The sequence below is a fragment of the Notothenia rossii genome (genome assembly GCF_949606895.1).
Source record: "Notothenia rossii genome assembly, chromosome: 5".
Lineage (NCBI taxonomy): Eukaryota > Metazoa > Chordata > Actinopteri > Perciformes > Nototheniidae > Notothenia > Notothenia rossii.
In genome coordinates this window covers 20,667,939-20,695,872 of record NC_136903.1, presented here as the reverse complement: position 1 = coordinate 20,695,872, position 27,934 = coordinate 20,667,939, and the positions used below count along the sequence as shown (strand labels likewise).

The 27,934-nt window shown below is 41.0% G+C and overlaps 1 protein-coding gene across 6 annotated transcripts; it reads left to right on the top strand.

Annotated features, from left to right (window-relative positions):
- The first annotated feature begins 373 nt into the window (after window positions 1-373).
- Window positions 374-27,934, top strand: ppfibp1b (PPFIA binding protein 1b). 6 transcript variants are annotated; one of them, XM_079680789.1, is made up of 28 exons: window positions 374-548; window positions 6,367-6,448; window positions 7,121-7,326; window positions 8,217-8,306; window positions 8,421-8,534; window positions 12,159-12,290; window positions 13,097-13,189; window positions 13,574-13,666; window positions 14,334-14,451; window positions 15,114-15,158; window positions 17,321-17,382; window positions 18,034-18,118; window positions 18,390-18,526; window positions 18,928-19,025; window positions 19,763-19,823; window positions 20,972-21,146; window positions 21,801-21,833; window positions 22,445-22,586; window positions 22,813-22,941; window positions 23,242-23,392; window positions 23,527-23,638; window positions 23,771-23,859; window positions 24,171-24,293; window positions 24,423-24,548; window positions 24,628-24,816; window positions 26,056-26,220; window positions 26,717-26,782; window positions 26,886-27,934. In XM_079680789.1, exons 2-28 carry the CDS (start codon window positions 6,385-6,387, stop codon window positions 26,967-26,969), a joined length of 2,982 nt encoding a protein of 993 aa, XP_079536915.1. In that variant the 5' UTR covers window positions 374-548; window positions 6,367-6,384; the 3' UTR covers window positions 26,970-27,934. The 6 variants fall into 6 exon arrangements, with proteins under 6 accessions (XP_079536915.1, XP_079536917.1, XP_079536916.1 ...); XM_079680791.1 differs by lacking the exon at window positions 15,114-15,158 and having other exon boundaries at window positions 375-548; XM_079680790.1 differs by lacking the exon at window positions 21,801-21,833 and having other exon boundaries at window positions 376-548.

Sequence of the window (27,934 nt, the reverse complement as noted above, 5' to 3'; positions counted from 1 at the left end):
ATATATATTTTGTATCTCCTTTAATCACGAAAATATAAACATCAAACATTATATTGACATAAAAGACATATTGCGTTGTGATTTTTACTGTTTGTAATAGTGGTGTCATATTATTGTAATTCTGAGGAAACATTTTGAAGAATTTGCTTTAGTCCATTAATTAATTCTTGTGAATGTAACATTCTACTTTTTTTTTTACAGGATATGTACAATTTTGAATGACACTTCTCTAACTTTATTTTTGAGATTACATTTGTCCGATCTTCCCTATGCGACAGTGAGTGCACCACTACTCTCGTCATGTAAAAAGTTCCTGCTAACGGGCCAATCCCGGTCGCAGCGGGGCGGGATTTTCCAGCCGTGACGTCCTGAGTTTTCCAACAACTAACAAGCCCTGACACTTCGACATCATGGCGTAGCGATGTGGACAGACGGGGGTAACACTGGTTGGCACGGAGAAGTTCAGAAACTGAGCATTGTGGAGGTTTTGTAAACAGTTGAGAAAACAAACTGAAGGAAATCCCGAAATCTTGTCGAACAGACTTCCGGTAAGTTGAAGTTTTGGCTGTGATTTGTTATGCATTCTAACTTGGGTTTATGAGTTGCTGGCGTTTATTCGGAGCAAACGGACTGCTGTGACTCATGTTGTAACGGTTAAGGCCACTTTTTTTGTTTTTCTGCTGTGAAATTGTTTTCCAAATGGTTCTGGGACTTCTGGGGTTTCCAGCATCCCAACAGTTTACCAGCTAGTAACGCTATGCTAGTTAGTTTTCCACTTGTTGCACATTAGCACGGAGAGAAAACGTCGAGAGCAAATGTTTTTGGGTCATCCTAACATTACAATTGCATAGGGACGTTAATGTTTTACACCAAAACCCAACACAACGATGGTGTTTGGTGGGACCCGGCTATGTAAAGGGAGGTTAAAGGTTTCTGACGTGGGTTTCTGACTCAGCCTCTGACTCTGCCAGACATTGTGGTTAATGAGATACTCCCAGAGCCCGATCCCACCTCTTTTTACTTTAGACTGCACTTCATCTGTTTTGATGTGGCCTTGAGGTGGTGCTGACAAACTTTTGAACCGACTATAATCCAGTTATCCAAGATGAACTGACCCATACTGTAACTGTGTAAAGTGTACTGTCTGCCATGATATTTGATCAGCTGTTGAATTGTCCTCCAGTTAATACCTCTGCCTGAGCATCCAATTAGTTTAACACTTCAGTTTCTATAACATCCGAAGTGTGGGATAGTTTAAGAAGTTGTTTTCTTATTTAACTCTGGGGGTTTCTTTCAAGATGTTAATTATTGTCCAGCTGTTAATGGAAACCCAAATTACTCTCTATTTCACTTCCTTCCAGTCTTTACTTTAGCAAAAGTAAACAATCCAAGGAATTTACTTAGAATGAGCACTTGGCTTATAAAACTCAAGTTTTACTTGTTTTGCTGATACAGAGTGATGATAATGTCATATGCTCTGAAAAAAAGCAAATATGTGTAAACCTTCAGCTGTTTTAATTTGCACAACCTAACCCTATGTGTACCACGTGTGCACTTCAGTGTTGTATTGCTTTTTGGCACATTGTCAAAGACAAATAAGTGAAATGAAGGCACAAGCAGTGCAGGCCTGAGAGATATGAAAATAATGTGTGCTGCTGCTAAAAATGAATGAATTGCAGCTATGATCCTGTGCGTGCATAGTGCATACAGCCAAGAAGAAAATGTGAAGATTTTATCACGTTGCCCCTTTTTTCAAATCAAGGTCAATTTCCATCTTTTGTTCAGTGTGTTTATACTGCATAGCCCATTAAACAGAAGCCTTGTTGGTTACTTAGTTTAAGTTACTGATGGTTTATAAAGAGAGAAAAGGCTCAATCAGCCTCGCACCCACACCATCTTTCATATAAGCTGCATTGTTTGGTGGTATAAAATTAGTGATGATGTGTTCTGCCTGCTCACTCGGGTTGGAAATAGCTGCAGGTTATACGAGAGCAGCGCCCTGCCGGCGGCTGGGGAAAGCTCTGAGAGTGTAAACACCCGGAGAATCAGCAGACAGCAGCCTGCTCACTGCACCGTTACATTCATGCACCCTTTAACTTGTACTGGATAACATAAGCCCTGTCACAAGATCATATCATGTTCATAACATGCATCTTGTATGGTGTGGCACGACAGGTGAGTGCCAAAATCACACTTAATAATATGTTTATTTAACGAAATATAATTCACAAGGTGCTTCACAAGAAAGAACAAAAGTTCAGATTAAGACCACAGAAACATGAATACAATAACAACATGAAGCAGAAATGTAAGGTTAACATAAAAACAAAACACTGACCACGTCGAGTCCCGAAAGGAACAAACATAATAACAGAACACAGCACACACATCTCAAGTATAAACAACAGCCAATGTAAAAAGATAGGTCTTTAGTAGTTTTTTAGACTTAGATGAAGCTTGCCCATGGTACAGTATTTTTAGAGCTGAACAGAGCCTTCATGATTTGAAATGAAATTTAATGATGAGGTCTGGAAACAAGAATTAAGCTTTACTCATGGAAACAAGGAGTAAAGGTAAAGACTTAGTCATGGCACGGATGACTCAGGGTTTGAAAGTGTCATTATGTGGTGAGACCTGGTTTCTACAAAAAAAGCTATACATAGATTGCTTTGTGTTACGTAAAGCAAAAGGCTGTGTGATTTATGTCTGGATTGTAAATTCCTCTGTTCCCGGGCTTTTTTACCACCAGTGCAACTAAAACATAAGCTGTTAAAGGCAGTTGCATGACTGCTGTAAACACTTTCTCCCCTTAGAGACAAGTGGCCCTGAGGCTTCTATGTTGCTCTCCATTTCCTGTGTGCTCAAGAGTATAGGTCATTCTGGATTGAGGACTACACGATCTTCCCTTTTTCTTTTTTTCACCAGAAATACGTCCGCTCTCTGTAGTGTCTGTCCAGTGTGGATGGGTTATGATGTTTTTCCCTGCCTGAAGGGATCAGAGCTGACGGGTTTGAAAAGCCATTATAGCGGTCCACTCTCCCCCTTGTATTCATTATTCTCCGCATGTCTCCATGAATTATATGGATGTTTTCACCAAAGGGCAAGATTGCTTTTTGAATGCTTCTTCTTTCTTTTTGCTTTGCTTTGAGGCTCTTTGTGTCTGGACAGAGTACGAAGGCAGGTGTTGTTCCAAATGCCATGTGTACTGTAGCGTAACATTGCATTTTTTTCTCGTCTTTGTCTTCTCATGCCTCTCAGTCAAAATACCCCACTACCACGAACAAAGCCCCCTCTGTGCGTCTTATGGTTGGTGTAAGTGGTGCTCATAGAAGGGCGGACAGTGAGACTCTGTTTTTGAGAGAGATGCTTGCTTGTTGGGATTTTTGAGATGTCTCCTTTGAAAACAAGCGTGCACCGATGAAATATATACTTACGGGAAAATACAGGTGCAAATATCTCCTAGTTAATGCTTTCTTAATTCAACAAAAAGGGAAAATACTCAAGTAATGGCCTAAAATGTCAGAAAATAGTCAAACAAGGTTTCCAAGGTGTGACTTAATGTTATTGCAAAATGCAAATATTTTCCCTTTTTAATATGATATAAAACAGAACACCTATGGAAACTCCTGATGTTTACAGAAACATTTACTTAAACAATACATCTTTTATCAAAAATAATTGTTTGGGATTTGTTTTGAATCCACATATCATTGAAGCTTTGGTCATAAGTATTATACTCATTATTTGTCTTCACACAAAGCTGTGGGAAGATGTAACCTTGCAGAAGATGTGCTCTTGAATATCTTAATGTGAACATTCTCAGTTTTCTGACATTTTATATACAAACAATGAATCCATTAGTCAAGAATATAATCCTTTCTAGCTCCAGTGAGGCTTTTTAGAAAAAGTGAGGCGCAGACAGGGTGCCTGCTTGCTCGACAACCCTGCTTTGTTTACCCAAAACGTACTTACTGTGGAGGCATCCCAGGACGTGAGGACAGAGTGGACCTCTGTCATTTGGCATTCTTTGTGCTGAGCTCTTTCTGGGCTTTCTGGGAAGTGCTGCTCAGTCTTTACACCTGTTTGGCATTGATTGACACGTGGACAGCAGCTCTCTGAGCAGCAGGTCTGGTCTTGGCCTAATCTGTTTGAAGTCTGTTTGCTGTAAGCCAAGTGCTAACCTTACCCATATTTGCCTTTCTGCCCTGAGAGAAGAGCTGACTCTGCTTTTTGAGGAGGATACCCTGCAGGCCTCCATTCCAGTTCGAGTCGTCATGATCCAAAATGTGTCTTTAAAGACTGGATCACTGCATCTGTTGTGGGAGTGTAGAGATTTCTTTAAGCTCCTTGTTAAGTCCTTTTTCCTGCCCTGGGCTGCCCTGAATCTGATTCAGAGCAGATTGTAGTTTAAAATAAGAAACGTCAGTCTAGAAAAAAGTAAAACCATCATATGGATTTAAGCAAGTCTACGCCAACTTACATTTTGGCCAGCTCCGTCTTAGCCTGAGCTGTGCACAACACACACACACACACACACACACACACACACACACACACACACACACACACACACACACACACACACACACACACACACACACACACACACACACACACACACACACACACACACACACACACACACACACACACACACACACACACACACACACACACACACACACACACACACACAATATACCAGCAGTTGATACACCTCAAGTATGAAGACATTCAGAATACACTGTAAACCAAAACAAAAAATAATTGGGTTAATAAACAACTTTTTTGGTTAAGGTTTTTATCCAAAGAGTTTAGAAAACCCTTTGCATGCTGATATGACTGTTTGTGACGTGAGACACCGTAAGTCCTCACAAACATATGGAGTGCTAACCGTCTTCTGTATTTCTATTAAGTGCAAATGTCACACAAATGGGGCATCCCTACTGCTGAATGTACCATTTCCATAGGCCTGATATATGTAGGTCCCCTCTGAAACACACCCATTGAAATGACATCTTTTAAGTTATTTGAGCACACTGTTCCCTAACCTACAACTTGCTAATGCTCCCAAAACATTAACAATGGTTGCCTTTGGAAATAACTTTGAGCCTGGGTTCAGTTTAGTTTTTTAAATGTCATGGTGTACGTCTGCTTGTCCAATAAGTGAGACGAGCTGTCTGCGAGGCATTTTGACCCCCCTTCAGATCCCTACTGTTGGAAACCACTCAGCATTTACTCTGGAGCTGACTGATGGCATGCTGGTTCCTCGCATCTCCTCTCAGCCTACTGTGCGTGTGTTGTGGAGATCCTATGTTTTAGTGCAAGCTTATTTTACACAAATTGGAAAATGTGCCCTCAGGAATGCTTAAATAACAGTGTTAGGTCTGTGGGTGGTTTCCATAAAGTTTGTAAATGGTGCTACGTCCCACTGTGGGGCACTCCCAGGATGTGTGGCAGCCGATACGAAAAGAAAAAGGGACGTGCCTGTGCATGCGTGTATAAGCATGCCTGTATATACAGCAGAGCCTTTTGATTAAACGTCCAAAGAAAATAGGTCCGTTGTGCTGCCTGGGCAGATGTCCAAGGCTTGGACACTAAAATGTATCTCTGCTCCAAACAGTGTGTCCAGTGTCCACTTGGCAGGACATTGATGGGGCCAATAAGGTTAATGGCCTGATTGATATTTTGTATTACATTATTCATCACGTATTCTGACACATTTACATGATGTTTATGTTTCACTCTTGTGTGCCTTTAGCTGTCACAGAGCCCTGGTTATCATGTCTCTTTGCTTTCTGACATATCACTCAGTCAGTGCAGTCAAACCTATCCCACAAACGCTTTTTTGGCATATGGTTGTTGAGGATGTTCTGCAGTTGCAGTGTAATTCCTGGGTGGGAACCTTCTGTGATCATACTGTATGCTTAACGCCAACATGGGCGCTCTTTGTCTAGAAAGTTGAGTACGACTGTAGGAAGAGGACAAATCCAGCAAAATACAATGTTTATATTCACATCTTGAGCACACAGCAGCTGCTGTCACAAGGATTTGTAGACTAAACTGTGATTACCTGCGGGGTAATAGTCATAACAATCACGGATGTTTTTAATCAAAAATTCCTTTCTGTTGAATGTGAGATTGCTTGTTTTTACTTTGTGTTACTACTTGTTAGACTGCCAATGTAGATATTTTTAGGAGCTGCTTTTATATATAAGCGATCAATATTTAGATGCACTTTATATGACTTTTGAATCATGTGCATTTTCAGCTATGATCATCAGTGCAACATCTATACTGTTAGAAAACAGATTTTAAACCTGAGCTTTTTTCTCTTTTTTTTTACGGCTTCATTGTTTCCTCCAGGTTAATCAGTGACTAACGATGATGGCTGATGCCAGCGACATGTTGGCCGCCGCCCTGGAGCAGATGGATGGCATTATAGCAGGTAAAGAGTTGTTATAAAATTAAGTATAAACTTAGTATTATAAATATTTAAGCAGCCACTTGGTAATTCCTGTTTTTACAGCTGTGTAAGAGCATAAATCAGCACAGTGTCTGTTGTATAATGCTTCCATGTTGAGTCAACATTCATAAGGCTTTGTCTAGTGTTATGGTTTATAGCAGCGCTGACATTTTAAATGGACATCACATGATGTCTGAAAGGCTTTAGCATTTGTTCAGTGCTAGGCTGCGTGGCTTGTAGCTATGTTATACAATGTAAACACCAAATGATATTGTGTCTCAATAGACCAGTTCATTTTATTACCTCATTCTTTAGTGTCGCAAATGGATGTGGCCTTAGAGGAGAGGAAGTCAGAGTGAAGCCGAATGACATGATTATGTAATTCACTTTAGACCTATACTTCATAGCAGTCTGCCTATGATGGCAGTACATACCATTGTTAATAATAGGAAAAGGGAAGTATCAGAAGTCAAGTCGCTTGTATTTCAAGAAATCTTTACTTTTTTTGCAAAACTCTGTACTGTTAAGAGCAGTAGTTTTAGGAAGTACATGAGAATATATTTTCTAGTGAAGTATCAGATTTAGTACATACGTCTCTTTTTTTGAATTATAGCTCCTCCTAATGTTTGCCTCGCCATTTATACTTCTGCTCAGGCTCCAAGGCTCTGGACTACTCCAATGGGATGTATGACTGCCAGTCTCCTACCTCTCCCTTCATGGGAAGCCTGCGGGCGCTTCACCTTTTGGAAGACCTCAGTAGCGTCCTGGAGTTGATGGACACCGATGAAAGGGAAAGTCTACGCTGCCAGATCCCCGACTCCACAGCTGACAGTCTGGTGGAGTGGCTCCAAGGTCACCTGGTAAGATTTGTTCATGGAGGAAACAAGCTGCATAAGACTCTGAAATCTGTTAAAAAAGAAAAAAAGCAGCATTAGAAACATTAAACCGATCAGATCATCATCATTAGTCGAGATCAAAACTATGCTTTAGTGTCAATCAATATCATAAAGTACAGTAACATCTTCTCATCAGAATACTGTAGCCTGGCGTCAGGTCAGTCTATTGGTTCTGTCACATAACAGATTTATCTGGATAAAATCTGGAACTGGAGTAAGGAACACTTTCAGCATCTAAATCACTTGAAGTTGTGTAACCGTGGAGGAGGTCTTGTCTGTGATGGTTGGACAGAATGTGCTGAAAACATGCTTTAGCACATCTGGTTTGCTTCTGCTTGTGCTCACTCAGCCTGCTGCATTAACACTGTATGACTGTAGACAATCTTGGGCAAACAGTCCTGTGTGAAAGTAGGTGAGCGACTTGTTTGCTAAGCAAAAGATAGGCTGTCTTCCTCTGCTGAGTTCCCTGGGAATGCAAAATGAAATGCTAGTGTTGTAAATGTCCCAGCCTGTGTGCAGCAAGGAACACGCTGACTTCTTGGGAACCAGAGCGTTGTTTGGGAGAGCGATGGGCTGCAGGCCAGATAAATGCCAGAGTTTTTGTGTAATGCTGTAAGTCACTCTGTGCACTGCAGTGTGAATGAGAGCCTTCTTCTCAGCCATGTAAGGTTTTGTTTGTAAAGCAGCACAGACAGTTTAATCTGAGATCAGTGTTAGGCGCTGAAACCTTCAAGGTTGTTATGATCAGCAGAGTTATTAACTTACCTGTACCGCCTCCCTTACCCTTGTCTGCTCTTTCAAATGTCAGTTCTCTCATGGTTCTTTTTTAATCCATATTTTCTGTCGCCCTGCAGTCTAACGGGCACATCTCTCTGAGCGGGGGCGACCACTACCAGGAGAGGCTTTCCAGAATCGAAACTGATAAGGAGTCTCTGGTCCTTCAGGTAACCATCTAGCTGTTATAAAATAAAAAAACACGTTTTTCATATATATTTATGTTAGGTAGAAATACAATCTTACTTTTCTTTTGCATTGAGTGACTTCTTGGTTCCACACAGGTGAGCGTGCTGACAGACCAGGTGGAGGCTCAGGGAGAAAAGATCAGAGACCTGGACCTGTGTTTGGAAGACCACAGAGAGAAACTCAATGCCACAGAGGAGATGCTGCAACAGGTGTGTGTTTGTGTGTTTATATATGTAGTAGAGATCAGGGGTTCCCAAAGTGGGGGTCGCGAGACCCCCGAGGGGGGGTCGCGAGATGATTACAAATAAAAAGAGATAATTACAAATATTTTTTTTTTATAATTTGTATTATAATTATTATTAATAATAATAACGTGTGCGTAAACATTTTTCAAAAATATTCATAGGGTGGCAGGAGATTTTGAGGGGTGGCATCCCCTGGCAGAAGTATATGCTGATTTAATCAGTCATATCAATCAATGTTAACTTGGAATGCCACAATATTGATATTTTAACTCAATAACATAGGTGACATTGTTGTGGCACATCAGTAAAGCCTTAAATAGAAATATATAAGACGGCAGACATAATTGAAAAATGTTTAACTGAACAATAACAAATAAAAGACCAGCAGGGTACCAAATGTATGCAGACTGCTGCAATAAGTACTTTAATTAACTCAGTCTCATCGATGTTTGTCTGAATTAATATGATTGTTAATATTATCATATTATTCCTATCAGCTGTCAATCACTGTTATGATTCACATATTCAGTATTATTATTAAATAAACTATATTTTTTGGAGGAGTTAATGATGAATGTTCCTCAAGATGCTTGCTCACCCTCCTTCAAATTTGAATGACTATCATATATCAAAATGCATAAGAATCAAAAGAACAGTTCAGCGCCCCACAACTTTATTGCAAAGTGGAAAGTCCTTACCTACTGGCCTAGTTAAATCAAAGTGGTTACTTTTTTTGGCTGGGCAGTGTAGTTTTACACAGTCTAATTTGACTTTCTCAGGACATTAAACTGTTTTTTGGGGGCAGACCCCCACAAAGTAAAAAAATATACACACACATATACTGGTCATCATCTCAACAGTTTTGTATGCTCATCCGTGAGCAGAGCATCAAGTTGGCATGCCTATTACAGCTGAATGCAGCGATTACCATTTTGTTCGGCAAAACGCCTCACAAACGGATTAATATCCAAAGCTTTAGTGCGTTTTGATTCAATGCTGAGTACAGCCAAACTTGACAGTCTCTTCTCTGTCATTGTAGACCGTAAATACCTAATTCCTTCAGTCTACTTGGTTCCGAATGCTTCTCGTTTTGCGCCTTCCCGTTCAAATGAAATCGCCGCCAATCATATTTCCAAGCTCGTGCCAGGGCTGGGGGAGGGGTTACAAGTCTTGTGCTGCATTCACTTGCACTCGAACATTAGAGATTTTCTCTCATAAATGTCCGATGAGCCACAACTTTTCTTTCAAAACAAAGATGCCAACTGGGGTGGCAGCTGGGGTGGCAAGACTATTTTTAGGGTGGCAGTTGCCACCCCATGCCCCCTCGTTAGATCCGCCCCTGCGGACTGGCCATCTGTAGAATTTCCCCCCAACGAGGTTCCCCCCCGTTGACAATTCACTAGCACCCCCTGCCAGTCTCTGGCACAGTTATTTTGTGTGCTGAAAAGTTTGGGAACCTCTGGTATAGATCATTGTAAGGGAAACTTCTGTAGCAATGGAGAGTCAGGACTCAGAGAGACACGAGGAGAGTTGGAGCTTTGATGTCAAACACTGATGGTTTATTACAAGTATCGGCCGGAGGATTCACATCACAAGTCACATGCAGTCAAAGGTTCTGACTAGGGGTGCACCGAATGGGAAATTCTTGGCCGAAACCGATACCGAAAATAGGAAACAGTTGGCCAAAAACCGAATGCCGAAAGGCCGAAAATGATTAATAGAAATATATATATATATATATATATATAATGTATACATTTTTTACCATTATTAATTCCAAGTCAAGTGCATTTTCTTTTCTCTGTAGGATAACTACAACAAAGTGCATTCAGAACAAAGCCAAGGTACTTTAAAACTGCATAAACATCTAGGCCAGTAGGCCTACAACAAAATAGTGTAAGTAAAGACTGACAGCCAGGCCTTCAACAACAACAAATGCACCTATAAGTGCATGCATACAAATGTGCAAACTGGATAAATCCACATGAATGTAACTATTTACAAATTCAATTACAATTCAATTTCATAAGCAAAGTAGTAAACATCGTATAAAGATACATAAAGTGAAAACTGGATACAAAATCCACAATCAATTACAAATTAAATTACAATTTCAAGAATCTGCAAATAAGGTGGTCTGTCCTCATGAGCAATGTAAACAACATTGTATCATTTAGATACCGAAAGTACAATATATTGAACACTGTGCTGCTGTCATTTCCCCCTAATGATAACCTGAGATGGTGAATTATACCCACAATGAAAATTGTTCAGGAAAGTGGGTATAGAGTAGACATGTAGAAATAGATAAGCTTATGATAAGCCAGCCTTGTCTACTTATTAAGGAAAAGTGGGAGGTTCTTTTTAATGAACAGTAGCTTCTCTGATTTATCAGCCATAAGTCTGTTCCTTTTCTCATCAAGCACATGAGAGGCAGCGCTGAACAGTCTCTCGCTGTCAGTGCTTGTGATTTGATCTTGCTCCGTATATTTGTCCGGGTGTTTTGATTTCAAGTGGTGGAGTAATCCCGAAGTGGTGAAAGTCTTTGCAGTTACACCCCCTCGAGAAATGTCAGCTGAACACGTTTTACAAATCGCAATCTACGCCTCTTTCTCTGATATTTTTAAATATCTCCAAGCGCCAGACATGTTGGCTGTGAGCCAGCCGCGAGCATGGTCGCGCGCCGTGCTTGTCGCCGCGTTTTGATTACGTCATCACAACAACACGTTAGTTTACCAACGTAACCCTGTTCCCTGACATTCGGTGATATTTTTTCGGTGCTAGAACCCGAGAGGGCCTTTTTAACTATTTTCGGCCGATAATTTTCGGCGGCCGAATATTCGGTGCATCCCTAGTTCTGACTGCACCAGAGAGTTGCCACATCAATTCTGAAGAGCCTCTCTCTCTCAATAGACCGTTTAACTAGCTCACAGAGAGTTAATCAACATATTGGGGGAGATAACGTAAACATCTGGGAACACTGGAGATAGCCCCAACATCTGGAGACCCTGAATCAATTGTCTGACTCCAGCGTTCCCACAATCATAAACCATTTGTGACCGAGAGTTGCCCGGTGATAAACTGGGAATATCAACATGTAGGGGAGGCCTCCCATTCCTTAAGAGAGATAACAGACTCAGGGTTGGTCATAAACGTCAACAGGCAAAAAGGTTAAATATCTTAGGAGTAAAGGAGAATTATTCTCTAACAATCATGACCAACTGTTTGCACAGAGGATCAGTAGCCACCCATTAAAACACATTATGCATGCTCCACATGTGTTGAATAGAGTGTGGCTTTTAACTTTACAATCAGAGTTAATGTCCTTCTGTCAACAAACATCCGCTGTGTGATAAATGCTTGTTTTCCAGTGTGCTGCTGTATCTAATCAAGTGTTGCGCTGTTTAGAGGCTTCTGTTTTTTATTGTTTTTAACGACCGAGATGAGGCAGCCTGGGTTCCATGTCTAGCTTTAGCACAAATAACCTCTATTATTATATTTAATACTTACAAAAACATTAAAATGCCCATACTGCCAACATTACTTGCATTGCCAACATTGTTTAACCATGATAATTTGTCTCTGTAGGAGCTTCACTGCAGAAGTACTCTGGAGAACCAGAAGCTGGAGCTGATCTCTGAAGTGTCCAACCTGAAGCTGAAGCTGAACTCCATGGACAAGGACAGACTGGACTTTGATGACAGATTTAGAGACAGCGAGGTGTGTGAGCTGCTCTTCAGGACAGGATTTAGCTTTATTTCTGCCTGTCCTTTCTCTCACCTCAATATACACACACACACACACACACACACACACACACACACACACACACATACACATACACATACACATACACATACACACACACTCCAGGCAGACCCTCATTCATGTTGTCTGACACCTGTGTGGGAGAGGGAATCCTCATTTTACTGTCAGCCTCAAAGTAGCTGTGTGTTGAGTAAGAAAAAAATTCTGCACCAGCATAAAAATGAACTAACCATAAATAAATAAATAAACTAACCAAAATATGCCTGCTCTATTTGTTGTGAGTTTAAGTAAAAAAATCCCCTGTGGGAGTAGATTACCTTTTTTTTTTTTTTCTACCTTAAATACGAAATATGTAAAACCATAAAAATGTCAATCATCTGTTTACTAGAGATGTCTGCCCCCAGAGGGAAACCATGCCAACTTGGAAAGCTTTCAAACACGTCATGTTATTGTTGTAGCAGCGGCTGTCCCTTCCACCCTACTGGAACAAAAAGTGTCTGTCTGCCTCGCCGCACATTAATCACTCCTCTTCTAAAAGCCGCTTCCTCTTTCATTATCCCTGCTGCTGCTTTGAAGCATTTACATTCTCCCAGAAACACAGTCAAACTTATCTTGAGCTGCTTTTGAATATTTAGTTGAACTTTGAACGGAATTTTAGAGTTGCCATAATAATATTCATATTGTAAAAGTATTACTTAGTATTTTAGGAATCTGATTTCCATTATTTCTACAATGATATGAATGTTTTATTCTTTCAGGATTTGATTCTTGAGATTAATGAACTGCGGTATAGAATGACAGACCTGGAGGGTGAAAAACTGCAGTATGAAAAGAAACTCAAATCCACCAAGGTGAGTTGTCATAAGGAGGTTTGCACAGCCACAGTGTTTGTACTCTTTGTGACTTTCATCTTATTCTATGCTTTTCGTAGCAAACAACTCTGTTTTTTTGTTCAAATCTGAAATTTTAACCGGTGGCTGTTTGACTCGAGGATAACATCCCTGTTGAAGATGTGAGGGTGTTCGATGACTGATTGTTTAAACAGGCTTTTGCCCACAAAGCGTAAAACTGCTCTTTAAGCTTTCACTCTGATGGTCGGCAGTCTTTTTTTTGATTGTGCTTTGTAAATATCTTTTCTTCTTCTTCGTCATTCCATCTTCTTGACCTTCTTTTCATCTTTCACATCTTGCATCTCTATTTTCTCTCTCTTCCGTGGTTTGTCTCTCTGATGCTAGTTGCTAATGGCCAAGCTTTCTAGCCTGAAAATCAAAATGGGCCAGATGCAGTATGAGAAACAGAGGAAGGAGCACAAAGTCCAGGCCATGAAGGTTTGCTTCTCTCAGGATGGCTGTTTTGCTTGCTGTATGATTATGGTTTTTGACCTCTCCCTTTGGCTCTTCTGTTTTTTATTTTTGAGGGACAAAATCACAACATTTGGTTTGCAGCAGTACCATTTTAGGCCAAATTGCATCACTTTTTGCAAACAGTGAAGTCACTTTATTTACTAAACCACGCAGCACAGTAGAATGTAAAAGTCAAATGTAGTCTGAAAACTTGTTATAGCCCTGTGTCTACAAGACACCACTTAAAGCAAACATTCCCATTTTTTGAAACCACAGGTATGCTTCAATTTGGATTTTCCAAGAGTTCTGTCTTCCTGTGTCTTTTTTTTGTAATCTTTCTTTGCATTTTGTTACCAATTTCTTTCCTTGTTTTGTGTCGATCTTAAACCCTATTTACAGTTGAATGTGTCTGTCCCTATGCTTGATTCCTGTTGTGCTCACTTAAACATTATTTTTGTTTTTAAAATCTCCAGTGTCCCCTCCTGTTTGTGTTATTACTCCAGCCGTCTTACTCACCTCACACAAGAGCAGGTGTGCCACGTCAGCGTCTGTGATCCTCTGTGTTGTGGTTTGTTTGTAGTGTGGAGTTGGGGGTGGGGGAGGCTGTGTCTGTGTGAAGGAATGGCCCTCACTGTTGTCCTCTGTTGGACAGGAGGAGCTAGCCATACTGAGGAGGCAGCTGGAGGGCAGAGACGGAGAAATGAGGCGACTACAGGACGAGACAGGTTTCAAAGCCATCGCCTCGAGCAGCTCCGACCCCACAGAGAGAGGTGGGACAGAATCACAAGCCTCGCTGAGGATGCGTGATGTTTAAACTCATGTTCAACTTTGTCATATGATTAAGTCTTAAAGGTCACCTTTTATGCAAAATCCACTTTTCATGTCTTTTGTATATAAAAATGTGTCCCCTCTGTGGAAAGAGATTCTGAAAGTTTCAGGAAAAAAAAAGATTCTCTCTGCTTTTGTCCTGATCCATTTATATAAAAACCTGTCTGAAAATGAGCGGATCAGATTTTGGCCACTTTATGATGTCATAACGATGTTTTGGCTTGTGTAACCATTAGCCAATCACCAACCAAGGTAACCCCCCCCCCCCACCTTATCACCTGAATCTCCTCCTGGAGCACCATTGTGTTATTTTTAACCAAATGTCTCTCAGAGGGGCGAGGGGAGTAGCTCCTTATTTTCATCTAAAGTAACAGACACAGAATCAGCACTTTTGAAACAGGGCTGAAACAGAGGGGATTATGGGATGCTACAATGATCTGTTTGAGACATGTATTGTTTATATCTGAGTCCTATAATATATTGATGAAAAACAGTATAATAGGGGACCTTTTAATATCTGTGTATAATTAGCAAAGCAGTAGGTTTAGCTTATTAAGATCTGCAACAAATCCGATTTTGTTTCATCATTCTTTGTCCTGTTTAGTCTCTCATCCAGATGAAACTCTTAGAAAGAGGCTGAAAGAAAAACGTAAGGGGCTTATGCTTGTGTTTATTATTGTACTTTATTCTTGCACCCATCTCAACCCCTGTTTGCATGAACGAGCATGAGCCACCCAAACTCAGCTTGTCCATTATAACCCAGTGGAGTGCTAATTCCCAAACCATGGAGCACCAATCTGCTCAACTATTGTCAACATTATGACTTTGATCCGAGCACTGAGGTCACCCAAAGCTGTGTGTTCGTGTCCGTCCTGGACCGGCAACAAGGAATGTCTGCTTTGTGTTTAAAACAGGAATGAGGAATGAATTGTGTTTGTCATAACCATTCAGGCTGCTCACTCATCCTCCCGCCTCATGTCGTCCAACAATAATCTCCTCGTCCCCGTCCTCTAAACCCTCCGTCCCCGTCCCCCCCCGTCCCCGCTCACACCAACAGCCAGTGTGTGCTCTGCTAACCTGTGAAGTTGTGATGTTCAGTGTTGTGTCACATTATCTCTGTCTGTCTACATATCTGTGCCTTCCCCATCAGTGAACTTTCACTTATGTAGAACAATTTCAAGTGTATAGAGTTTATTAACATGACAGTTCACTTCTCTAGTCTCAATCAGAGGTCTTGAATGTTTTACAGGCCAAGGACCCCTTAACTAATACATAAACAAAGAACAGACCCATTTTTAACTGCATGTGTATAGAATTTAGTTTCGCCTTTACATTAAAGGTCCCATGTCATGGCCATTTCTACTGATCATAATTCCATTGTTGAGGTCTACTAAAATAGATTTATACTGTGCAATTTTCCAAAATCACATTGGTTTCTCATACAGCATCTCTGTAAAGTGTATTCACTCTCTGTCCTAAACGGCTTGTTGGAGCTCCTGCTGCCCCCCTCCCTGTGAGCCCAGTGTTCTCTGATTGGTCGGGATGTTGAGAGGCTCGTTGCTGCGAGGAGCAGACAGGCTTCCGGGTTGGCGATACAGCGAGAACAATCGAAACTCATCCTGAGCACACACAAACACTCACAGCTGAAGTAAAAACAATAAGTGTGGCTTGATATTGAGTAAGAAAAAGGTTTATAAACGCTGTGAGCATGGGTCTACGGAGAGCATTTCTCCGTGATCCCAACGTAGTCCGAAAAACATTTACCCATTTAAACAGTCGTGGTGGATACCTTGTTTGTTTTAAACATCATAAATACACAAACAACAATGAATAGATGCAGGTTGTGTACCCAAAGTCCCGCTGGTCCAAACAAAGTAGGAACAGCATCGTTCTTCAGTGCCCTACGCTGTACATATCTGGCATGAATCGCTGAAAGGTTTGGGAAGCTTTGTTTCGTGAAATGCTGGCAGAGGGTGTGGCTTCTGGGTATCCCCACGTCAGAGTACCCAGGAAGTAAACAATGGAAAATGAGAAATCTCCAACGAGGTGTTTTGGGGCAGCATAGACTGTGTTAGAGTTTTACTCCCTACAGGGTGTACTTTGAGGGTTTGTGACTCTGCAGACCGTTTACATGCATAAAACCTTCATAACACACAAGGGGACGGGTAACAACCGGAAAAGCATGACATGGGGCCTTTTAAGGACGACCTACATTACAATAACATTTAGCCAATAGTTTGCCATTAGGAAAGGTGCCTCTCAGATGTTTTACCATAGGTTAGCTAGCTCATGTGATTGCTGGAGGATTCATGGGTAACGGTACCGTCTTTAGGCTATCAACAATTTGACCTCTGCTTATATGTTTGATGCATGCTTCTGTTTATGTGTATTTTCACACATATTCAAATTTGAGTTAAACAAACTTATACCATTATCAAACAATGATTTTGTGGTCCTCCTGCAGTGACTCTGAACACACCCTAAAAGACCCTTGTGGGTGAGGCTTGAATAGTAATTAGTATCCCCAGGATTGCTAGAGTTGAGGGAAGACTGATCACAGAGTGTTTGTTCTGGAAATTGAAACTGTTCTACCCAAGTGAAAGAACCCTGCTCACACAAGATGGTCAATAAATCTGAACATTTAAAAGACCAAGAAAGTGGCTGTGATGTTCCTGGAATGACGTTCAGTAATGTTGCAGCATGTTATGTCTTAATGTGTTCAATCCTGCAGTTTACCCTTCGTATCCTCCTCAAGCTACACACAGTCACTGCTACAGTTCTTTGTCTGTAATCATTTCCTTTCCTCACTAGATGTGGAAGTGCAGAGAATGAAAAAGGCAGTCGAGTCATTGATGGCAGCGAATGAAGAGAAGGTATCAAATCAAGTTGTTTTTTATCTCTCTTTCTAAAACACCCCCCTCACTGACGTATGAAAAAAAACAATGGAAAACTATTTGTTTCAAATGAAATGTCATCATTCTTTGTCTTCTGAAATATAAAATTCAGTATTTAAAAAATAAATAAATAATAGAAGCAGAGAGGTTTTCGTGGCATTTAGAGCAGTCAGCCAGAGGAGCTACAATGTTTATTACCACTCTTTGCCAAACCAAGAAACTTGATTTTTCTTTTTTTTTTTTTCTTTAAATTGTTTCAAAAGCAAGGCAATAAGTTCGGCATGTGACCAAACCTTTATATATACAGTCTATGGACCAAACACACACTCCTACACAGAGCTGTCTGTACGCCTTTACGTCAAAGCCTGCTAAACGGCTCAGCCCCAAGTACAAGATGTTGGACAGTAGAACATCGTCCACTTTCAGCGTAGGAGTGAATGTTCACACTGGGTAAAGGCAAGTTTACAGAGAGCTGTTGTGACGACCCCGAAATAAAACCTGCTAAGCTAAGGGTTACCAATGGGGAAAAGAAAGTTAGATGCAAACGTTGTGTTGTATTCTTCTTTAAATGGAAAATACATAGGAGCCCTGCGTTGAGTTGAACCGTTTGATTGTCTCTCCTCTTTGCAGGATCGTAAGATTGATGAACTAAAGCAGTCGCTGCTGCGGTATAAGAAAGTTCAAGAAATGGTGATGTCAGTGCAAGGGAAGAAAGGTGAGATGACTCTTCTGTTGGAGTAAATAAAACATGATCTAATGTCTGAGATAAATGTTGCCCTGAACCTGCTTTTTGCTCATACACTCAATCATACAACTCTCTTCGAATCTCATGTTATGTAAATTGAATTTGAGGTCTTTAAAGATCTCCCTAGAAACAATAGATGAAGTTTGTCTACTCAGAAAAACGTTTTGTCTTAAGTGGTTTGTTTATTGCTAGATGAAACAGCTGATTTATAAATATTCATCTCATTTATCGTCCTCTGCAGAGAAAGGCAAAGATAACGAGTATTTTGAGGGTGATGGTGATGGATTCAACGAGTTCTTCCTAAGCATCCCGATGTCTGCTGAGTCGGAGAAGTATGATGTATTGGATGTTGAACTGAAGAGGAGGAGCCCAGATGAGGTTTGTGTTGCATAATGTGAGCATGAAACGCGTTCCAATAGAAATATTATTGCAAAGGAGTTGCATTAAAACATAATATCACAAGCAATGTTGGATTCAAAAATGTAGACTAAGACATTTAAGAAACCTAAAATCACTGTAGTTTGTTTTATCCATTTAATGTATTCCTAATGAGTCTTGCTGTAGTCTTTTTTATATAGCTATAGCTCACGCACATTTCACACTTGTGTAATGAGTGTTGAAGGGTCTGACATCCAATTAATTGAATAACCTCTCCTGTCAGTTTTAAAGCCTGTGTGCAGATTTAGACTGCCGCGGGAGAATATGCAACTTAATATTTTCCGACGGTGCAAACTTGGATATTTAAAAAAATGTATTTCCTTGCTCTGATGTGTGCTTAGTTGGAGATGCTTAATGGTCAGACTGAAGAGCCTTCACCCTCTCCCAGCCCTTCAGATCCAGAACGTGTGTCAGAGTCGGCACCAACAGATGCTGAAAGGTGAAATATGAAGAAGACTGTATCTCCGTTCAAATGCAGTGATTTACTCCAAGTCCATTTCAACATGGAGTTTGGCTTGTTTAGGTTTGTGTATAGTAGATAAAGTAGATCTTGTTAAGTTATCAGCAGCTGATCATTTGTGGCACTCCAGTCTTTAAATGTCAACATTTTTAAGGGATATTGAAAATAAAAAAAAGATCCTTGGCATTTCAGGGTTTCAATTATGTTTCGGGTTTTAAAGTTAAGCAGGAAACGTTGTGTTCTGCCACGTTTAAAATTAAATGCACTAACAATGACTTCAACATGTCATGTCTCCTGGCTCTTTTATAGTCTCCTGGCACCATCATCACCTTTTATCTCAAATACCTGAAAACATACAGCTGTTTGGAAAATTACAGATTTTCTTTTAGTTCAACATGAAACTTTATTTAATATGATTCAACAGGTATTTCACTTTTCATGAACATCTATTACATACATCTGAGAAAAATTACTGGTGTGACGAAAATGCTTTATGTAATGTTTGTATACCACTTTCACTTCAATATGTAAAGAGTGCTGCTGAGTAGCCTTTCCTGAAGTCCTACTGGTATACACTGTAAGGATTTATTTCGGCTGCGTTCTTTAACTTGCAGAAGAAGAATGTGTGTAACAGCAGTTCACTTCCTGCTGCTGCTTCTCATGACCTCCACGCTGCTCAGGAGACAAGCTCACTATCTCCTCTCTGTCTGTTTCAGCTACCAGGATCCCATCAAGAAGGGCAGCCAGGATCAGATGGAAAGGAGCAATAATGAAAAGGTAAACTTTACACATTTAGAACCGGGAAACCTGTTCGATTTAAAAGAGTCTTGTTCAGTCAACCTTACCAAAGACATCACGGCATATCATAACGTCTCAGAAAACGTCTCATTCTGCTACACCAAGATGTCTCTTTGTTGAAAATCACTCCCTCTATTTGGCTCATACTGTTTGTATGCATGCATTAAACATGCTCCATAGACTTTATAGCCTTCGCAGTATCCCACATTTTCTGTGCTGTCTAGAGCATATCTTGACTGATAAGTTGATCAACAGAATATTCACTAACTATTTTTTAGAATCTATAAATTATTAAAGTTATATTTCAAGCAAAAATTGAATTTCATTTTTTCAGCCTCTCAAAGGTGGAGATTATCTAATTTGTTTTATATAACATTGAACTTAATGTCTTTGGGTTTTGGCCTGACAAAACAAGACCTTTTGACCACTGTATGGACCAAAAAAATAATCGAAGTATTTAGAAACAAATGTTAATTTACAGCTTCTGTGCAGTGTCTACATCCTTAACTCTGTTTCTTTACAGTGAAAGTAACAATATTTTATTCTTCAGGCAAATATTAGTCTGCAAGATTAGCATAGTATGTGTGAAAAGTAGGGATGGGTGTGTTTTGAAATGTATCGATTCCGATTCCGGTTCTTATCGATTCCCCGTTTCGATTCCAAAATTGTAAAAGAAAGAGGTCAAAAGTTTAGATGACAAAAATATATTTAATCTTTTAAGCTTTAACTGACATTTTTACAAATAAAAAATATACATGCAATACAAATGTATTGCACAATAGCTGTGCTTTATTTTAACTGAGCTATGCCTGTGGCAAGCTATTAACAGGCATTACACTGTGCCTTGTCTTTGTCCCTTCAACGGCCTGCTGACAACCTGCCATTCTGTGATTCTCCGGAACACACAGATGGCCAGTCCGCCCTTACCCTGTATTCCACCGGGTCATCGACGCAGACGGACCCGGTGGAATACAGGGTCTACCGCGTTTAGGAACCGTTAAGCAGAACCGAAATTGTGTATTTTGTATGGGTACCCGGCATTTTCTTATCGGTTCTCATCTGGAACCGAGTTTCGGTTCCCAACCCGAATGAAAAGTGATATAGGAGTATTGTTTTTGTCCTCTCAGAATGCTAATGAAGGGATCAGTAAGATGAGTGGGAAGCCTCCTGTGGGTTCCTCTGCGACCCTGCCGACCTCCACAGAGGACGAGAGCTTCGGCTCCAGAAAGGCTCGCTCATCCTTTGGAAAGGGCTTCTTCAAGATCCGCGGGGGCAAGAAGACAGGCAGTACTCCTAACCTCGGTGAGAGCAAACCACATGATGAGTTAAATGGATGTGAACTATTTAACTCTTCACCAACTATTTTAATAATTGTTTGCAGTATTTCTTTAGAAATAAAAGTTAATGATTTGATGCTAATTTAATGCAAACATGTTCAGGTTTCTTTACCCCCTCTCTGACAGTAAACTGAATAATATCTTTGCAGTTGTGGTCAAAACAAGACCATTCAAAGACTTTATCTTGAGTTGTTATCAACATATTTTCTGATATTTCATAGACCAAACAAATAAAAAAACAAATCAATTTACAGATCAATGAAAATAGTTTTAGTTGCAGCCCGACTAGAAAGGGAGATTTTCTTGGAGGTTTTTTTTCACCATGGACGATTTTTGTGTTTTCCCAAGCCACACCCATGAAATATACTCTATGGACCAGGACCATAATTTGCAGCCCACACAAACTGTGGTCCCCGTTTTAATTATGGAAGTTGGTTTCTGCGTTGGATTTCCTTCGGTCTGTGTTTGTGCTTTTATTGTGTCTCCTGTACACATGTATGTCTGCGTTTGCCCCACCTCTCCACTCCTGGTCTTATTTCATTCATAATGTCTGCCCTTTGTGTTGTTCTTTCTCTGTTGGACCCTGTGGGGTCTTGTGTGTGTTTTGTTACACATGAAGACCGCAGCCGAAGCGCAAGTGCCCCTATGCTAGGTACAGTATAGACCCCAGGTCATTGTAGGGTCTGAAGAAAAAAAGGAAACTTCAAAATATCTCCTATTGTTGAACACCTTTGTCTTTTCTAACTTCATCCGTTCAGCTGACACCTTTTTATCATATCACGTTTCAGCGCTTCAACAGGCACACCCCTGTCCCAACCCATTGTTGCACAAATGTCCAGCATACAGACAGTCTGTTGTTCATTTGCCTGTGTCCTTGCATGGATTTGTTTCTGTCAAACCCTTCCCCAAACACAACTCTACTTCAAGATCCAGATAATCCAATCAAATGATTTATTTGGATCTTGAAAGCCTCCCGCTAAAAATCTAAAACTACTAGTGAGCCTCCTTTTTTATCTAATAAAACAAGGCTGTTTCTTCCGGTCTTACACAGGAATCAGCAGTGTCTAATGCATGCTTACTAGAGAGGGTATTTCTCCCCACTGCCATGACCCCTCCTTCTGTCTGGGAGACATCATGTGTCTGAGTGTTTTCTGGGTCTCTTCCCTGGCCCTGTGCAGCAGCTTCTTTTCTGCCGCTCTGAGCACGCCTCCCACCATAACGCTCATGATGCTGATTATTTTCTGTGGGCATTTATTTGTACAGCTGAAACGGAGCGACCGGGCACCGACCATCTGGACCTGGCCGGGCTGCCACAGAGGTCGGCTAACAGCGACAGCACCAACACACTCTCCGCGACCCCTGAGGGCAGGAAAAAAGCCAAAGGAATAAAGAAACTCTTTGGGAAGTAAGTAGAAAATTGCATGATCCTTTCTAGCTCTAAAAAATTGTAAATTAGTTACTATTTATTTCTAGTACTTCTAATGCATTTAGAATAAAGGAAACGTTTACACTTTCAGATTCAGCTAGAAATATTTATAATGTGCAAATATGGTTTATCACTATCAGCATATTCTATATAATCGAAAGGATGTTTTGATATACTGTATATTCAATACCATATTTTCTTTAAGGCTAAAAAGGAGTCAGTCTACCACATTTAACCTGGATGACAACCTACCAGAGGGAGACTTTAAGAGAGGCGGAGTGCGAGCCACAGCGGGACCCAGGCTGGGATGGTCTCGGGACCTCCAGAAACCCAAGTAAGTGTGTGCATTCGGTCTGAATAATGAGAATCTCTGGTGTACAACACAACTCGGAGATCATGTGAGGATTTTTCAGGAAGCAGTGTTTGTTGGGACTACAACTAACCTTCAGAACCAATCAAAATACTTCATTAATCCAGGGGGGAAATTGCGTTACATGGCAGTTGATTCATTATAGAATAGAATACAATATTTTAAAAGAATAATATTTTAAAACATTACATATATACTTCCAATGCAAATGTCATGTGTCATGTGATGTCATGCAAATATGACTTTTCTCTTTCTTCTCCTTAGTGAGGTTGATGCTCCCTTTGCGCGCTGGTCGAAGGATCAGGTGTGCAACTGGCTGCAGGATCAGGGCCTCGGTCTCTATGTGAACATGGCTCGAGTGTGGATCTCCTCTGGACAGACGCTGCTGCAGGCCTCACAGCACGACCTGGAGAGGGTGAGCTGCTGCAGAACAATTCAATAAGTCCAGCCAAGCAGGCAGGCAGACAAAGTATTTTTGTTATTGAACCTTCTGCATCACGTAGTACCTCGGGGATCTCTGTGTAATACTTGGCTTCATGTCGATTATAGGAGCTGGGCATCAAACACCCGCTGCACAAAAAGAAGCTGCAGCTGGCTCTGCAAGCCCTCGGCTCGGAGGAGGAGAATAATAAAGGAAAGCTGGACTACAACTGGGTGACCAGTGAGTACTAGCTGCCAGCTCCCTGTTTTAAACGCCCTTCTGCTTTGTTACTTTTTCTTCTTCACCCGTTACTTTTAATTACATTTGACCGTCAACTTGACATTCTCCTTCTGACACTTTGCTCTTTCTCAGGATGGCTGGATGACATCGGTCTGCCTCAGTATAAGACCCAGTTTGACGAGGGGAGGGTGGACGGTCGCATGCTGCACTACATGACAGTGGTGAGTGTTAGAGAGACACACGCTACCTCCACAGACGCCGCGGGGAAAGAGGTCTGACGACTCCAGTGCCATCTCACATTAGGATTATTGCATACAGACTCTGATGAGCTCCACTCAAGTGGACCTGGTCTTACCCTCCATATTTGAGACAGACCTGAAGTCACACCACAGTGACCTTATCAGTTCAATTTGAGGCTTCTTTGCCTGGGAATGCTTATTGTTATTGCAGAAGTCTGTTGTGTTTTAATGCATTTCTTCAACCATCTTTACCATTTCACAAGAAGTCATTGGTGTCTAACTTTGCTCCTCAGGATGACTTGCTTTCTCTGAAAGTGGGGAGTGTCCTGCATCACCTCAGCATCAAGAGAGCCATCCAGGTCCTCCGACTCAACAACTACGAGCCAAACTGCTTGCGGCGAAGGCCATCTGACGAGGTGGATACAATCACCTGAGAATTTAGCAACCTTTTCTGCTGTTTGAAATAACCCACACTCATTTTATAATGCACATCTACACGTGAACATTTCTTTTTTTCATCCTCTTTCTGTGCTTTGTGCCCACAGAACAATATTTCTCCTGCAGAGATTTCCCAGTGGACCAACCACAGGGTGATGGAGTGGCTGCGCTCTGCGGACCTGGCTGAATACGCTCCCAACCTGAGAGGCAGCGGAGTGCACGGAGGCCTGATGGTGAGACACTCTGGCAGTCACTTTTTCTGGGAAACCTGAAAGTATTCAGACCTCCTCTAACACATGTGCTCCCCCTCAGGTCCTGGAGCCGCGCTTTAACGTGGAGACCATGGCTCTGCTGCTGAACATCCCCCCCAACAAGACGCTGCTGCGCCGCCACCTCGCCACACATTTCAACCTGCTCATCGGCTCCGAGGCCCAGCAGCTCAAACAGGAGTGTCTTGAAAACCCAGACTACACTCTGCTGACTGCCACCACTAAGGTCAAGGTAAAGCAAGACTTCTGATGGACAGACATTGAATAGATGGATAGAAATATTACTGAAAGAACTTCTATTACTTGGTTTATTACAAGGGTTACCATTAGTACGATAACGATACGATAATACGATACGATAATACTTTATTGGTCAGATCAAGTCTGAAATTTGACTTGCGTCACAGCAGCTCCATGTCCAACATCAACCGACAAAGTATCCAGACACAATACATGAAAACACAAACAACAAACATTTAACATAACAGCACAATCAGTGAGAGAAAACATGCTCAAAGAGCCTTCAGCGTGCATTTGATCTGGGATTTAGCGTCCCTTTAAGAGAGAGAGAGAGAGGGGTGTGGCTTGTGCATGTGTGTGTGTGAATGGTAGAGCGACAGTGAGGGAACGTGTGTATGTTTCTGGAAGTGAAACGAAGAAGCAGAAAAACAGAGGTCTGTGATGTATTTTGTGAAACAGAAGAACAGCTAAATAAATGCAACAGCCTCCCAAGAAGAGCTCGCCTCTCTCCAGTCATTTAAGCTAAAGTGGGTTATTGAACCTGAAGCTTGTTTCTTCTGCCCTCCTCGACTACGGTCTGGGAGCCGACAGGAAAGTTCAACACAGAGATGGCCAGTCTGCCCATTTGTAGCATATTATTTCGATGAGAGATGAGCAGATCGCCACTGGGCTTTCAACTAAATACACAGCCACGCAAAAACTGCGGCATTTGTACAGCTCCTTATGGGTACTGCAATTAGTGAAGTGCTTTCCTCCGTGGTGAAACGATCAGCACTGCACCACGGAGGAAAGCGGCAGAAAGTCACCTGGAGATAAAGAGAGCGGGGCTGCGTTGCGTGCATGGCTTCCTTCAGGTAACGGGGCGACGCGCTCTGGCGGCGGTCTCGTTCAGGATCCGAAAATACAATTTAAATATTTTGCACACTTATTCCACTTATTCCTAGTGTGCCACTGGTTACGGTGCCGCGTGCCAATGCTGGCACGCGTGCCAGGGGTTGCCGACCCCTGCTCTTAATAAATGTAAATTATTAGACCTTTAAAAATGTGTTTACATTTCACTAAAATTGTATAGTCACAAAAACAGTATTAGCATTTAGTTATTGAACGTTTTAAGATTTGCTTTGTAAGGTAGCCCTGAGGGATATGCACATTCCTGTTTGGATATCTAAATGTAGCCATGTGAAACTGATGAAGTGTATTTCTTTCTCTTTGCTCTCTTTGTTCATACCAGCCAAGGAAAATGTCATTTGGTAACTTTGGCAGTCTGAGGAAGAAAAAGCACGAAGAGAACGAGGAGTACGTGTGTCCGATGGATGTGGAGATGCCAAAGGGACGAAGCTTTCAGAAAGGCTATGAGCTCCAAATCTACGAGGACGACCTGGACAGACTAGAACAGGTGAGCTTGTTCTTCTGTCTGTTTACTGATGATCGTATTCCCTTAATAATGTAGTGATCGGCTATCATAATCACAGCTGTCAACACTTTATTCAAGTTTCATAAAGCTAATGCCTAATTTCCCAAAAATCCCAACATTCAAACAAATGGCCCGGTCAAAACTTCTTAAGCCACTTCCTTTATTGATCTTCTGCCTCCCTTGTTGATAAATGTGTTATGTACAACTTGCATGGGTAAGTATTTCAGACCTCAGAGAAATAAGGCATTCAACTAGGTGATCAGTTTGAACCTGCTTAAATATTAAACTAACTTGATACAAACTATAGGAAATGCTGTAATACTTTCATCCCTAATTATTATTCATGCTCAGATTTACAGGGGTTGTCTTTTATACAATTCATATAATGTTTGGGATGTTATCAATTTAAATAAGATATTTACTACGTAGAAGTTTTGAGGTCTCGGTTTATTGAGTTTGGCGGCTTCTTGTTTCACAGATGGAGGACTCCGAGGGAACTGTGAGACAGATCGGAGCTTTCTCTGAGGGTATTCAAAACCTGACGGTAAGAATTTCCTCATGGCCCAGGACCAATGGCACATTGTACTCACTGATACCATTGTTTTACAAGCTAAATATTGTATTCTCTGTAATGTCCCCTTATCCAGAGCATGCTAAAAGACGATGAATTCTTCAAAGAGGCTTCCAATTCACCGAACCCCAGCGTAACAGACGAGGACTCCATGGCGTGAGGCAGTCGGCACCCCGAGCTCTGGTCCTGCTGAGAATGAAACTCTGGGCCTACCCCTCCCCACTACTCAAAGACTTGGCTCAACAAACCCCAAGATTGCTCCAACATTTCATTTTAGTGTTACATTCAAAGATGAGCCAAAAGTATTACAGTGTCTCCTCCTTTTCAGTTTCAAACGACGGTTTTGTGGCAGCCTACAGTCCTTTCACTCCTGAACTCTGTCTCCGTCAGAGGGAACATTTAGGGCATCACCACTGCCTGCCAGCTGGTTTCTGGAGATATTTTCTACTCAGTTGTGTACTGGCACTGTTTATATTTATGATAGAAGTGTCAACCAGCAGGATAAAAGACATCTTAAATATGCCAATATAGATTTTAATATATGTCTTGTAATCTGCCTCCTGAAGTGATGTGCTGAGACGATTTTACTCATGTTTAGAAGGTGGTGTAAAGTAATAACTCTAAAACAGCTGCTATGTTTTATTCAGAACTAAACCCTGCTATTTACGTGGGAATGTTCACATATGTTATCCTACGTTGAGCATTTTACAGGTTTTCACTCCAAAGTAATATTCTAAATCTATTTGCAGTACAAAGGCTGTACTTTACAGTAACATTGCATGGTAATAACATTCAACACATTTATGTAAGAGCTTTTTGTTATTTTAATTTGTTTTTTTACCATAAATTGATTTAAATGGAAGCCTGTTTGTTGACAGTTATTTTCAGAAAAGTTGATTTGGATGTCCTTTTTATTTCAGATAATTTTTTAATGCAACCCTCGACCATCCACGAGAAGTTGTGTATATAGTTTTTTTTTTTTTTTACGTTCATCCATTTCTAAGATCAATAAAATAATTTAAATCGGTTTGGATTTTGTTTTAACAAACAAGAGATTATGGGAAAGCTGATTTCACTGCCAAATGATTAAAAAACATGACTGTTTAAAGGCTTTTTATCAACGGC